At 52.6% G+C, this 14,299-nt stretch overlaps 2 protein-coding genes across 2 annotated transcripts in view; both read right to left on the bottom strand.

Annotated features, from left to right (window-relative positions):
• TAF6L (TATA-box binding protein associated factor 6 like) overlaps nucleotides 1-6,001 on the bottom strand; it is a 14,528-nt gene extending 8,527 nt beyond the window's left edge. Inside the window, exons 1-6 of the mRNA XM_077759576.1 lie at nucleotides 5,914-6,001; nucleotides 5,109-5,168; nucleotides 3,010-3,169; nucleotides 2,467-2,553; nucleotides 878-1,028; nucleotides 685-742 (exon numbers count right to left, since the gene is read on the bottom strand). Coding sequence (XP_077615702.1) covers nucleotides 685-742; nucleotides 878-1,028; nucleotides 2,467-2,553; nucleotides 3,010-3,169; nucleotides 5,109-5,116 — 464 coding nt within the window. The 5' untranslated portion in view covers nucleotides 5,117-5,168; nucleotides 5,914-6,001. The remainder of the gene's footprint in view (nucleotides 1-684; nucleotides 743-877; nucleotides 1,029-2,466; nucleotides 2,554-3,009; nucleotides 3,170-5,108; nucleotides 5,169-5,913) is intronic.
• A 4,702-nt stretch (nucleotides 6,002-10,703) lies between these two features.
• POLR2G (RNA polymerase II subunit G) lies at nucleotides 10,704-14,299 on the bottom strand. The gene is made up of 8 exons (XM_077759669.1): nucleotides 14,194-14,299; nucleotides 13,951-14,060; nucleotides 12,948-13,107; nucleotides 11,712-11,762; nucleotides 11,541-11,606; nucleotides 11,377-11,448; nucleotides 11,143-11,176; nucleotides 10,704-10,925 (listed from the first exon to the last, which is right to left on the bottom strand). Exons 1-8 carry the CDS (start codon nucleotides 14,203-14,205, stop codon nucleotides 10,912-10,914), a joined length of 519 nt encoding a protein of 172 aa, XP_077615795.1. The 5' UTR covers nucleotides 14,206-14,299; the 3' UTR covers nucleotides 10,704-10,911.

The following is a 14,299-nucleotide window of genomic DNA, read 5'->3' as shown; positions in this document are numbered from 1 at the left end:
CCCCCTCCCCCACCCCTCCCCACCACAAGCCTGTTCAGGCAGGACTCCCAGAGCATGGCCACCAGCTACGTGGCTCCTCGGAGCAGCCCTGCTCAGCCCTGACCTCAAAGGCTTTCCACGCCTCTGTGCTCTGCCCTCTGCCTGTTCCTGCCCAGTCCTCAGTCCCTCCCGGACACTTGTCCTCAGGGAGACCCCAGTTGCCCAGACTTCTGTGCTAGCATCCAACACCCGGCATCATGACTGGTTCCAGGCCTGGGCTCCGAGTTCCAAACCCGAGCCCTCGGGGCAGGGACTAGTCCCCACTCAGAACAGGGTAAATACTCGTGAGTCGAAGAATCAGAGGTACAGGGGTGCCTGGGTGGCTCGGTCAGTTAGTCATCCAACTCTTTTTTTTTCCTTCAAGCCTCCAACTCGATCTTGGCTTAGGTCATGAGCTCATGGTTCGTGAGTTCGAGCTCCCGCATCGGGCTCTGAGCTGGCAGTGAGGAGCCTGCTTCAGATTCTCTGATTCTCTCTCTCCCTCTCTCTCTCTGCCCCGCCCCTACTCACGCTTGTGCTCTCTCTCAAAATAACTCAACCAACTTAAAAAAAAAAAAAGAATCAGGGAGGTGCAGGAGTACCCCGCCCCCTCACCCCCATTAGCTCCTAAAGGAGGGAAGTCAGAAAGCATGTTCCCCAATCTACCCTTTACCTGATCCTTGAGGCGCCAGGTTCCCTTTGCCATCCAGGTAGGAGACATGAACTAGAACCAGAGCAGGGACAGGTCAGCCGCAGGGTCTGCCCCTTATAGCACCAGCCCACCTGGGAGTTCTGCCCCACCCACCCCTCCTCTGACAGCCCCGCTCCCTGTCTCCACATGTAGGGCCTCGGCCGTCACCTCTCACAGCTGTCTCGGCACAGCCTTTAGGGATGTTGGTGGCGAGGGCCAGCTCTACCAGGTTCACCTCTCGGTCCTCAGGGAAGTAGAGCTCACCCTCCCGGGCGGGCCGCAGGGGCAGCGCCTCCTGAGATCCATAACCACACACGGCCTGAGCAGAGAGAGGATGGGAGGGCAGGCTGAATCCAGGGAGGGAAGAGGCGCTCTGCTGACCAGGGCGGGGAGCCTACGACTGAGGGAAATCCCACAGTCCTGAGAAAAGGGGAGATGCCTGTGGCTGGGAATTTCGCTGGAGCATCTGGTACTCACAGAGTCAGGGAGCGGCACCTGGTCTGCCTTCCCAGATCCGTACGGGCTCTGAGCCCCAGCCCCCTGCCCTCTGTTTTTTGNGGCTCGAACCCACGAACTGCGAGATCATGACCCAAGCGAAAGTCGGACGCTTAACCGACTAAGCCACCCAGGCGCCCCTTGTTTTAATTTTTAAAATTTAAAAAAAAATGTTTTTATTTAGGGGCACCCGGGTAGCTCAGTTGGTTGGGTGTCTGACTTCGGCTCAGGTCATGATCTTGGGGTTCGTGAATTCAAGCCCTACGTCGGGCTCTGTGCTGACAGCTCAGAGCCTGTTTCAGATCCTCTGTCTACCCCCTCACCCCTCCCCTGCTTGGGCGCTCTAAAAAATAAATAAAAACCCTTTAAAAGAAATTAAACTTTTTTTTTTTTAGAGAGAGAGTGCGCATGTGCGAGCACATGGGTGGAAGAGAGGGGTAGAGGGAGACAAAGAAAGAGAGAGAGAGAGAGAGAGAGAGAGAGAGAGAGAGAGAGAGAGAGAGAATCCCAAGCAGGCTCCACACTCAGAACAGCTTGCTCCCAGGACCCTGAGATCCTGACCTGAGCCGAAATTAAGAGTCAGATACTCAACCAACTAAGCCACCCAGGCGCCCTCCCCCTCTTTTTTTAAAGTAGGCTCCAGGCCCAAAGTGAGGTTCTAATGAAGTCACAACCCTGAGATTAAGGGTCGCATGCTCGGGCACCTGTGGGGCTCAGTCGGTTGAGCGTCCGAATTCGGTTCAGGTCATGATCTCGAGGCTGGGGATTTTGAGCCCCACATCAGGCTTGCTGCTGTCAGCTTATCAGCACCCAGCCCACTTTGGATCCTCTGTCCCCTTCTTTCTGCCCCTCCCCCACTTGTACTCTCCCCCACCAAAAAAAGAAAAAAGTCACATGCTCTACTGACTGAGCCAGCCACGCGACCCGACTCTATTCTCTTCAACACATGATCTTCTTCCCTCAAGTCCCTGCTCCACGATGACTGTGCAGGGCATTCTAACACCCACATGTACACTCAGGCTCCTCCCTTGCCCAGAATGTCCCCTCTCCTCTTCTTGGCTTAGTCTAACCCAAGCCTCCCTTCAAAGCCCGGCTCAAGTCCCAGCTCTTCCAAGAAGGCTCCCCCAACCTCCTGGCCGGCGGGCACCTACCCTGTGGCTTCTGTGAACTTCCCTCGTGTGCGCACTTGGTCTTCATGTCTGTGCTGGGCACGGAGAGGGGGTCGTGCCAGCTGAGCCCTGTGCAGCTGGCGCTCAACTCACCTCCACGCTGCTCCACCGGAGGGCCCTGTTGAAGTCCTCGACAGTCAGCTTCCGCCGTTTGGTGTGTTTCATGAATTGAGAGCTATTCTGGGAGGGGAGGAACAAAGTCAGGGGATAGGGAGAAGGGGGTCCGGGAGGGTCTGGGGCGGGGCGGGCAGAAACAGCCTGAGGAGGAGGCCAAGAAGACACCAGGAAGCCTGGAATCCGGCTCCGCTCTGGCACGGATAGCGCCCCCATGTGATGTCCCCTCTCTGTGACCCGGTTTCTCCCGTGCAGCACGGGAGCGGGGACTTGCCTGGCCTGGCTGGCGGGACCGTGGAGAAGATGGGCATGAGGGGAAGATGCCAGCCAGCACTTTGTTTGCCAGACGTCTCACTAGCTGAAAGGGGAACCTTGCGGGGGGGGGGACTGACTCAGTGGCGTCCCCTCAAAGCTCAGAGTAGATGCCGCACGTACAAGCTGTGTAATGAATCCCTGTGGCACGTGGTGGTCACAGGGGGGGAATAAGGGGAGTGGAAGGGCTATGGGGAGTGGGGGGCGCACCTGGGTGGCTTCTCTGAGCCGGTAGCACACGTCCTCCGCGAGCAGGGCTGCCACTTCATCGCTCAGCTCCAGGCCCGTGCTCTCGGCCATGAGCCGGACCGACTCCCGAGGGATCTCCACAAACCGCCGCTCTTCTCGCTCTGACATGGCCCCCACAGAGCTGGGAGCCAGGAGAGAAGGTTCAAGAAGCCACCCAGGCTCCCTCAGGGCCCGGGAGCCCAACTCGAGGCCTTCTGAACCAGCCTCGCTGCTCTAGTGCCACAATCCCTCAACAAGGAGCCGCAGAGGCTCAGAGCGTCCAGGTGAGGAAACTGAGGCCAAGAGCAAGAAACTAGACAAGCTGGGTCAGACAACAGCGATGCCTGAGAAAGTGCCTGGCCTTGGAGGGTTCACAGAACTGGGTCCCAGCCATGATCTACCACTTCCTGAGTGAACCTGACTGAGATCCTCACGAGCCCTGGTGTCAGAACCTGTCAGATACAGGCAATCATCACTGCCCTCCATACTCACAGGGTTGCTATGAGGCCAAAACGAGATGGTGTATGAAAAAGCCAAGGACTAGAACACCACCCAAATGGATGATAGGAGATGTTACCATAGTTAGTTACAAATAAAAACTTCAGGGGCGCCTGGATGGCTCAGTCGTTTAAGTGTCTGGCTTCTGGTCAGGTCATGATCTCACCGTTTGTGAGTTTGAGCCCCACATTGGGCTCTGTGCTGTCAGCGCAGAGCCTGCTTCAGATCCTCTGTCCCCATCTCTCTGCCCCAACCCCCAAACAAATAAATATTAAAAAAGAAAAAAAAGAAACTTCATGTTTTCCTCATTCTGATTCTTGCTACGACCACTATCTACTAAGTCTTGATGAAAACACTACTTCTATCCTGACAGTCCCTTGCTCAAAAATCTTTAGTACTTCCCCGCTGGTTCTAAAAGAAAGTCTAAACTCCCCATCTTGACATTTTTTAAAGTTTATTTATTTATTTTGAGAGAGAGAGAGGGAGGGAGATGCAGAGGGAGAGAGAGAATCCCAAGGATGTTCCACACTGCCAGCTAGGAACCCGACATGGGGCTTGAACTTGCCAACTGTAAGATCATGACCTGAGCTGAAGTCTGATGCTCAACTGACCGAACCACCCAGGCGGCCCCCAGCTTGACATTCTGTATTTGGTCCCAAATCCCCCCAGTAATTCAAGCTGCTCCCTCCTCCCAGTAAGACCAGCTAGAGTCTTCCAGCCTGTGCTGTGCTCCACCACTCAGCACTCAGGCTGGTTGTCTCCCTCTTTACTCCGAGCCCCCACCCCTCTTCTTTGCTATGGCAAGTCCAGTCTGTCCTTTAAGGTCTCCCTGCCCATATGCCATTAGGGACTGTCAGGCTTTTAGTAGCTGGGCTTTTGCCCATGTGTCTGGTCTTCCCCAGTCTGGCTGCGAGGTCTAACAGCAGGAACTCCCTCTTCCGTTCACAGGATGTGGCAGAAGAAGCATCCAACAAAAACGGCAGCTGATGAACGACTCCAGAGACGGACACCACAATTGAGAGGGCAGACCCGCTCGGCCCAAAGTGAGGCATCAGTACCACAGGCAGCAACGCCTACTTCCAGATGCTGCTAGGTCACCAGTGACCTCCAGGTCCCTAAATCCAATGGGCATCCTAAGCCGGCCTCTCGCATTTCTCCCAGTGGCTCCACATTGCCTTTGAAATAAAGGACAAACCTGTGCCATGGTCCCAAGGCCCTGCATATCCACCAACTTCTGCGACACCTCTTTCCCTCCTGTGTTCTGCATTCCCGCCATGGCTGCTTTCCTTTCCCCCAAAACACCTGATCTCAGGACATTCGTACACTCTCTTTCCTCTACTTGAAACACTTTCCTCCTCCTCCCCCAATCTCTTTGTCTGGTGAACTCCTAGTCACTCCTTCAGATCTCAGTTCAAATGTCACTTGCTCAGGGAAGTCTTCTCGGACCTCCACAATGCCCCAGTGCTTTGCCTTCCAAGCGATAATCACAGTTGGTAATGATGTATTTGCCTAACTTTGTGAATAACGCCTCCCCCACTATATTGTAAGTTCCACGCCAGCTAGGATCATGCCAGTTTGCTCACCTTTGCATCCCCAGAGTCCGGTACAGTGTCAGCACATAATACGCCTTCAAGAAACACTCGCTGCAAAACCGAATAAAGAATAGCTGTTTTTCCTGAGCACACACTATGCCTGAGGCACAGTTAGGCGCTTTATATGGCCTATATCTCATTTTCTTCTCATTAACAATGAGATGGAGGTTATGTAAGTATCGTGTCTATTTCACAGCCAAGAAAATGAAAGCTCAAAGAGGTCAAATGTTATATGACTTGGCCAAGAACACTCAGTGAGCACTAAGTAGGGGGCAGGGACTCAACTGCTGTTCCTAATCATCAGAGCGGCAGGCTGTGTAAGGAACAAGGCCTGGATTCCCAGCCTGAAGACTGGTGTTGGAGACCCGCCAATGGATAATTCCTAAGTTTCTGCTTCCCTGTCTGTAAAATGGGAGCATGAAGTCCTGCCCACGCTCAAAGCGCTTAGAGACTTTCCTTATTATATGCCTATATTAAGACCCACAAAGTCCTGGCTCTGACCGAGGTCTCCCCCTCTTCAACCTCCTCTCCTCTGCATCCTCAGCCACTAGCCACACTGGTAAAGAGGCGTGGGAACTGACCGCCACCGGCGTCGGGGGTGTGCATCCTCCCACCCGGCCTCGCCGCAGCCCAGATCCAGAACGGCTGGGGTAGGGTGGAGGAGGTCAGGGGTTACCGAACTTGGGTCACGTGGTCAGAGAAGGGGGCGGGCCCCCAGCGGAGCCGGCGCTAAGACCAGTCAGTGCGGGGCCTACCGCGGGACGGAGAGTCCTTAGGTCTGCGAGGGTCTGCTCACCTGAAGGCTCCCCGGGCGGCAAAGGCGGCTACCCAGACGGCAGTGGCGGCGACGGCAGCTCCCACTCACCCTGCTCACCCTAATTCCCTCTCTCTGAGCCCAGGCCCCGCCCTCCAGGAGCACAGCCAATCGGCGAGCGTCCTGCGAAGTTCCCGCCCACCCGCAGACTTCCCGCCTCCCCATTGGCCTCTGGTAAGGGACTGTAAAAGAATCTGGGCGCAAGGGGTCACGTGAGGCTGCAGAGTCGCGCTTCTTAAAGCAACAGCTCTTCCGACTTTTGAGAGTAGGTATGCATGGTTTTGTGAATGTTTTTTGTTTTGTTTATTTTTGAGAGACACACACACACACACACAGACTGTGAGCAAGGGAGGAGCAAAGAGAGGGAGACACAGAATCTGAAACAGGCTTCAGGCACAGAGCCGGATGCTGAGCTCGAACTCATGAATTGTGAGATCGTGACCTGAGCTGAAGTCAGACGGTTAACAGACTGAGCCACCCAGGCGCCTCTTGGGTATGTTTTAAAAGCATATTGTCAAGGAAGGTGTCCCCATTCCTTCCATCTTGTCTACACTTGAGTTTCCGAGTATTTCCACTTACGTGACTGCAGCGAAGCTTTAAACTTTGGTGTGTAAACTAGTTTTCTTGCCTGCTTGGTGGGGTTCAACATACCTCTCCAACATCACCTGCAGGATCGATGAGGTTCCCAGTGGGTATTCTCTTTGGGCAGAAGAAGAGTCTTCTCAATGGCCAAACTCACGTGCAAGCTACGGACTCCAGGACTGTGCTCATTCTGGCACCCGTCCTCAATAAGCAGCTATAACCCCTCACCTGCCTCGAAGACTTCCTTGACCACTTAATGCGCACACGCTTTCCCAAACTTGGGCAGCTCTCAATTCAGAACCAAGTGGGTTTCGTGAGTTACGGATAGTATTTGGAGTCACACCAACCTGGGTTCGAATGCTACTACCGCTTTGGGGCAAATTACCTAACCGTTATTTCCGCCCAAGTACAAAATGGGGTAATGATACTCACTTCACACGGTTACTGTACATTAACTGAGATAACGTCTGTGAAAGCACTTGGCAGAGTTGTGGTTGAACCTTCTTTTACACATCAGGAGGCAGACAGTGAATTCCTTTATGTTCATTCGAAATGAGGTTGTTTGCATTGGGCTATTCATTATAGAAAGGAGTTTTCTGCGGAGGAGCGCGAATGTACACATCCTCGCCCTTCCTCCCTCTCAGGGTAAGATGCTGCAGCCTCTAAAAAAAAATCCTCCCAGGCTTGAGCTGGGAAAGCCAGATGGATGTGGCTGGGGTTGCCATGGCAACTCCCCCCAACGGGACTGTGACCCTGCTGAGTCTCTTCCAGTTATAGTCAGTATGGCATTTGGAGTAGTTTCAGTACTGTGCTTGAACACTGGAGTGTCTGCCCACCTCTGCATAAAGGGTAGGGACAGGCAGGGGCTCCTCCACCATCATGAGCCTGAGATCAGCTCAACAGGATCCGGGTCGCTGACAGCTCTCCTTGCTGAGGTGTTAGTCTGGACAGCCATTGGCAAGCTCAGAGGTGTGACACAATGACAGAAGGCCCAGGGGCCTGCGGGATATAGTAAAGCTAATTCCAGCACTCTGAGGCCCATTTGCCCACAGACTCAAGTGGAGACAGGGGCCAGGGAAAGCAGTAGTGAGACCCACATGACCACGGCTAGGAGAGAGGTGGGACCCACTCACTCCCCAGCCACCAAGTGCCTGGGAAAAAGAGCTAGGATGGCTTTGGAGGCAGATTGCCAAGTTTAAAAAAAAAAAAAAAGCTCCACCACTCACTAGCTGTGTACCCTTGGCATTACACTTCATCTCTCTAATCTGTTTTAGCAGCTGTCAAGTGGACCAGCAGAATCTACTTCGTGGAACTGTTGTGAAAAATGTGTGTAAAAGATTTAGCATCCGGGGGCGCCTGGGTGGCTCAGTCAGTTCAGCATCCGACTTTGGCTCAGGTCATGATCTGTTTGTGGGTTCGAGCCCTGCGTCGGGCTCTGTGCTGACAGCTCGGATCCTGGAGCCTGCTTCAGATTCTGTCTCCCTCTCTCTCTGACCCTCCCCTGCTCACAGTCTCTCTCTCAGAAATAAATAAAAAACATTAAAAAAAAAAAAAAGATTTAGCATCCAGCACCTGAGTGGCTCAGTCAGTTAAGTGGTCAACTTCAGCTTAGGTCATGATCTCAGTGTGAGTTCAAGCCCTGCATCGGGCTCTCTGCTGTCAGGGCAGAACTTGCTCCGGATCTTCTCTCTCCCTCTCTCTGCCCATACCCTGCTCAAGTGCTCTCTAAAATAAAATAAATGTTTATTTTTAAAAATGTTCTCTTGGGGCGCCTGGGTGGCTTAGTCGGTTAAGCGTCCGACTTTCGCTTAGGTCATGATCCCGCGGTTCGTGGGTTCGAGCCCCGCGTCGGGCTCTGTGCTGACTGCCAGCTCGGAGCCTGGAGCCTGTTTCAGTCTGTGACTCCCTCTCACTCTGACCCTCCCCTGCTCACGCTGTCTCTCTCTCTCTCTCTCTCTCCTAGAAATAAATAAAACATTTTAAAAAAATTAAAAAAAAATTAAAATAAAAAATAAAATAAAAATGTTCTCTTTACTTTTGAGAGAGCACAAGTGGGAGAAGGGCAGAGAGAGGGGGACAGAGGATCCAAAGCAGGCTCCGTGCTGACAGCAGTGAGCCCGATGTGGGGCTCGAACTCACGAATGGCAAGATCATGATCTGAGCCAAAGTTGGATGTCAAACCAACTGAGCCACTCAGGCGCCCCCCCCCCAAAAAATTTTTTTTTTAATTAGCATTACCAGGCAGATATTCCTGTTACCTGTGACCGTTTTAAGAAGTCGTTAAGTTTCGGTTACAAACCTTAAAAAGAGGCCCGGAGACCATCTCCAGCCCCGCAGCACTTAATCCCCTCCCTACGCAGTGCACACCTCCCTGGTGGGTGCCACACCCCACGTCCTCGCCAGCACCCACATGGTCATGTTCCACAGGCTGCTTCTGTCCACCAGTCGTGTACTTGTAGGCCTAGCGTTCCTTCCAGATTATCCCCAACACAATTAACAGATGAGTGGTTCCATCTGAGAACTTGGGAAGAATTTTACTCCGTGAGACACATGCTGTTTACAGCCGAGGGGAAATCCCTACAGCCTGAGCAATCAACTCACCGTATACTGAAATGGTAACACAACTTCAACGTGGTTTCCATGGGGAAATTCATTGCTAATCCAGCACCCTCTCCCAGATTTAACAAGCTTGGAAAACCTAGCCCAGTGCCAAGAGCTGGAGATACAAAAACGAGGGACGTATGCGAAGCTACGATGATCTCAACTGAAATTTTACGTGATTAAAAAAAAAAAAATGAGGGGGTGCCTGGCCAGGTCAGTTGGTACAGCACGTGACTCTTGATCTTGGGGTCAGGAGTTCGAGGCTCAGTCAGTTAAGCATCCGACTTCAGCTCAGGTCATGATCTCACGGCTTGTGGGTTCAAGCCTCGCATCGGGCTCTGTGCTGACAGAGCCTGGAGCCTGCTTCAGATTCTGTGTCTGTCTCTCTGCCCTCCCCCACTCACGTTCTGTCTCTCTCAAAAGTAAACATTAAAAATGTTTTAAAAAACTATAGATTGTAGGATGTTTAGCGGCATCCCTGGCCTCTACCCACTAAAAGGCAGTACCATCCAGGACCCAGTTGTCACAACCGTAGATGTCATTGCCACATGCCCCCCTGAAGTAAAAACCACCCCGGCTGATAACCACTGCGTTACATGCATTGTATCATAATTATAGGGGCGCCTGAGGCGCTCAGTCAGTTAAGCTTCTGACTCTTTTTTTGTTTTAATGTTTTTTATTTATTTCTATGAGAGAGAGAGAGAGAGACAGCGTGAGCAGGGGAGGGTCAGAGAGAGAGGGAGTCACAGACTCCGAAACAGGCTCCAGGCTCTGAGCTGACAGGCAGCACAGAGCCCGACGCGGGGCTCGAACCCACGAACCCTGAGATCATGACCTAAGTGAAAGTCAGACGGTTCACCGACTAAGCCACCCAGGCACCCCAGTTAAGCCTCTGACTCTTGATCTCAGGGTTGGTGAGTTCAAGCCTTGAGTTGGGCTCTGTGCTGGGTGTGAAGCTTACTTTAAAAAAAAAAAAGAATTGATGGAGATTTGCTAGATTAGCAGGCAGCAAGCCAAAGGGCTGGGGGAGGGCATTCCAAGGCAGACAAATGATATTACCAAAGCAGAGTGTGAGCGTACCGTGAGGGAGGGTAGCGTGTTTAGTCTTATAGGCATTTCATGGAGTGCTGCCGGGTTACCCTGCTGACAGCTTGAGGCCTTCCACATCTGTGGTTCAGTTTTGTGACTGATTGGCAAGTAAAGGCTTCTGTTGTTTGTGACTCATCCCGGGAGGGACTGGGTTGGGACGTCTGTGTCATTACTGACCTCTTGTTCCCCACCCCCCACCCACGATCTCCTCTCCCCAAGTTCCCAGCTTTACCCTTGGTTAGTTTCAAGGGTGCGGGAAGAGCAAATACTCTAAAACCAGACTGGAACTCGGAGCGGCTCTCAGGACAGTATCACGTGCGGGAACCTAGTGCCTTCCCTTCAATGAGGTCAACGTTAGCCCTCTGCAGAAGGGTCAGTTGGGTCACCTGGGTAGCTGAGGCTAGTTAAGGCATCAGGCCACCAAAAGAGAGGCTGGCAAGCAACTGTTCCCCAGCCTTTTCTAAAAAAGAGTTGTTCTGACCGAAGAAAGGAGCTAACGCTTTCATGAGAACAAAGACTTTTATGGTTAGAATGCAGTGTCAAAACTCAGGAGTGGATGCTAGACAGCAAGAGGAACCAGATGTTTTCTGGGGACAAGGAACCTTCTTTGCCTCCCCACAGCAGCTGGGCTGGGCCTCTGGACAACGCAGAGAGTGTGACAGTCACATCTCCTAGATAAGGACCAAACAAAGCAGCGCGCCCCGGTGCTCAGCTCACAAGCCCTGCAAGGACAGGAAAAGCGCATCAGTTAGGCTCACAGCTTGGGGGCAGCCCTCACTATGGACTTCCCATCCCCCAGGGCACATGTCCTGCATCTTCCAAGCAGACAACACGAGATTCCTTTCCTCTGTGACCCAGACATTAAGTCCCACATCCACCCCCCGCCTCCATACACGCCTTCTCCAGGCAACAGCCCTGGACGTGTGATCGGGCACTCACCCAAGTAATCGTCCATCAGGGAGCCAATAGCAAACTGCAGGAGGGACGGTGAAAAGGACATAAAGTCTTAGCAACCACAGAACCATCCTCTGACCCCCAGCCCCAGGCCTTCTGCCCACCCACCCCCTCTTCCTGGCAGAAGAGAGCACAATGTCCCCAGGAATTCTGGGTGGTAAGAAATCAACAGCTCCCGGCTCTGCCTGGTACAGGCAGGAAGACCAGTAAGAGACTCACAATGTCATTCTTGTCCACTCGGGTCCCCACGATCTTCAAGCGGATTTCATCATCCTGCTGAATCACAATGTCCTGGGGAAGACGAACAGTATACACAGCTACCCCTCACACCGAAATCCCTGGGAGGGCTCATTCTTCCTCTCACTGACTTCCTCCCTACTCACCTCATCCATGGTCTTGTAACATGGTGGGTTGGAGTTAGGATCAAACTCCATCTCTGACGGGATGGACTGAAAGGAAAGCAAGACTGGGTTAGCGCTTTACATGGGTACCTTCCAGACATGGTCATGACGGGACTCTCTCCTCCTTAGCACACCCAGCAGGCCCAGACTTACATGCCGAGAGATGAAGCAGGACATAGGTCCAATTTCTGTGAAGAGGCCAACCTATAAGGCAATGAATGATGTTGTTTTTTCTTTTATCTCCTGTGTCTTCTAAGCCTCCCATCTTTGACTGATTCCTAATATTCTTCATGTCCTGAGACCTCTCTGGATTGTATCATTTGTTTTCATGTCTCTCTTCTGTCAAGCTTTCACTTTACATTTATTTATTTTTATTTTTATTTATTTTTTTAAATTTCTGAGAGAGAGACAGCATGAGCAGGGGAGGGTCAGAGAGAGAGGGCGACACAGAATCTGAAACAGGCTCCAGGCTCTGAGCTGGCTGTCAACACAGAGCCCGACGCGGGGCTTGAACCTACGAACTGTGAGATCATGACCAAGCCAAAGTCGGACGCTTAACCGACTGATCCACCCAGGCGCCCTCACTTTAATTTCATTTATTTTGCAAGAGAGAGAGAGAAGAAGGGAGGGATAGAGAATCCCAAGAAGGCTCCATGCTGTCAGCATAGAGCCCAACACCAGGCTTAAACTACGAACCCTGAGATCATGACTTGAGCCCAAATCAAGGGTCAGGAGCTTAACTGAGCCACCGAGGCACCCCTCAAGCTTTCATGTTAAGTTAAGCAAATATAGTGCAGTAAAGAGCCAAGGCCTGGGACTTGTCAGGCCACAATTTGAACACTTGTTGATCACATGACCTTGGCCAGTAGACTTAACGTCTCCAAGCTTACGGTTCTATAAAAAAGGGGTGTGGCACCTGGGTGGCTCAGTAGAGTAGGTTAAGCATTCGACTCTTGATTTCAGCTCTGGTCATCATCTTGTGGTTCATGGGTTTGAGCCCCACATCGGGCTCTGCGCTGCCAGCGCAGAGCCTGCTTTGGATCCTGTCTCCCTCGCTCTCTGCCCCTCCCTCCCTTCTCTCTCAAAAATAAACACTTGAAGTAAATACATCAATAAAACAAAAATGGACAGAAGCACCCTCCTCAGTCATCGTGAGGTTTTGCACATTACCCGACCCACAGTTAAGTACTCCGTGAATAGAGGCTGCTATTTCATGCTGACTTACATGACCCCGAGGAAGACAGCACGAGATCACTGTGCCATTTAACAGGTGCAGCGACTGAAGCACAAACTGGCTCAGCCCAGGACACAGAGTTGGCGAGAGGAGTCAGGGCCGATCTCACATCTTTAGAGCGACCACCCAACTGCCTCCACTATATATGGTCTCACCTTGTTGACTTGAGTGACAACAGCATCCACGACCTCCCCTTTAAAGGGCCGGAAGACAATGGCCTTGTACTTAACTGGGTAAAGGACAAAGCCTCGGCCTGGCTGGATCACACCAGCACCAATATTGTCAATGGTGGTGACGGCAATCACAAAGCCATACCTACAAGGAGGATGAGACAAAGACAGGTACTGGGTGTGTAAGAGCCTCTAAAACCATCTGCTACAAGTCAGTGAGCCTGGGGGTTGGAGAACAGCACAAAGGGAAGTAGAGGACGCCCCGGCCCCAGAACTGAATGACTACCAGAAGGAAGGATACCGATCAGTATCCAAAATGCCAAACGCTTCTCTCATAAATAATTTCACAATAAGTGTTCAAGAAGGCTGCGGTCTTGAGCCAAGAGACCTCAATCTTTGGGATGCCTTAAAATCACCTAAGATGAACTTCTTAAAACACACATTCCCAAGCCTGTCCCCAGTCTTGATTCTGTAGGGATGAGAAAAGGCTCAGGAACTTGCATTGGTTATTCTGATGAGGGAGGACCAAGTACTCCATAGCCCTGGGCTCACCCCAGCTCATTCATCACTGTGTGAGAGGCCCTTATGTGGAGAGCCCAGAGATGTGCCAGGCCAGGTCTCTGGTCGTGTGGGAGAGAGAAAACCCAGCAGAACCACAGACGTACAGACAGGGGGACAATGATTAGGCTGCGTTCCGTGAGGGCTGGCTTCTATCTCGTTCACTGCACTGTTCCCAGGGCCCAACACGCAATCAGGCAGACAGCAGGGGCTTTAGAAACGTTTGCGGAGTAAATGAATGACCAATCTCAACTGATGAAAGAAGCTTCGTGATCCGGTTTTGCAGAGGGCGCCAGGGGAATCGTAAGCAAGGAAGCAACTGACTGCCTGGGGTGCCTGAGAGGATGAGAGGCTTCCCCAGGGTAGGGGGCAGGTCCCCGCAGGATGAGTAGGAGCTGGGGAGAGGTTGCAAGCATCGGGCGCCACTCACTTGCCGGTGCAGGTCCCCTCCACCTCGGTGAAGAGCTTCTGTTTTACCGTGTTGAGCAGGTTGGGGCCGAAGTAGCGCGGGTGCAGCAGGATCTCGTGCTCCAGGGAGATCTGCGGGGAAAGCGCGATGGAGACTGAGCAAGGCGCGGCAGCGACGCGGGGCGAGGAACCGCCTTCCGACCCTGCGCTACGTTTCGCTCCTCCTCTCGACCCTGCCCTTGCCGCCACCCCGTGCTCTGCTCACGTGGTAGAACATCCTCCCACGGGCAACCGGACAGCAGCCGCAACCACTCCGGTCAGGACAGCGGTGCCCCCAGACTAAACGGAAACACACACCGCCGCCCAACTCT

This window comes from Crocuta crocuta, unplaced genomic scaffold, assembly GCF_008692635.1.
Source record: "Crocuta crocuta isolate KB4526 unplaced genomic scaffold, BGI_CrCroc_1.0 scaffold53, whole genome shotgun sequence".
Classification (NCBI taxonomy): Eukaryota; Metazoa; Chordata; class Mammalia; order Carnivora; family Hyaenidae; genus Crocuta; species Crocuta crocuta.
Note: the sequence above shows the minus strand (reverse complement) of the source record. Positions and strands in the feature narration are given on the sequence as shown.

What these genes read in the sequence shown, in the direction of transcription:
- POLR2G (XM_077759669.1), bottom strand. An exon ending in TTGTCACTCAAGTCAACAAG is followed by an intron (nt 11,763 to 12,947) that starts GTGAGACCATAT and finishes ATTGCCTTATAG; the next exon opens with GTTGGCCTCTTCACAGAAAT. An exon ending in GTTACAAGACCATGGATGAG is followed by an intron (nt 11,449 to 11,540) that starts GTGAGTAGGGAG and finishes CGTCTTCCCCAG; the next exon opens with GACATTGTGATTCAGCAGGA.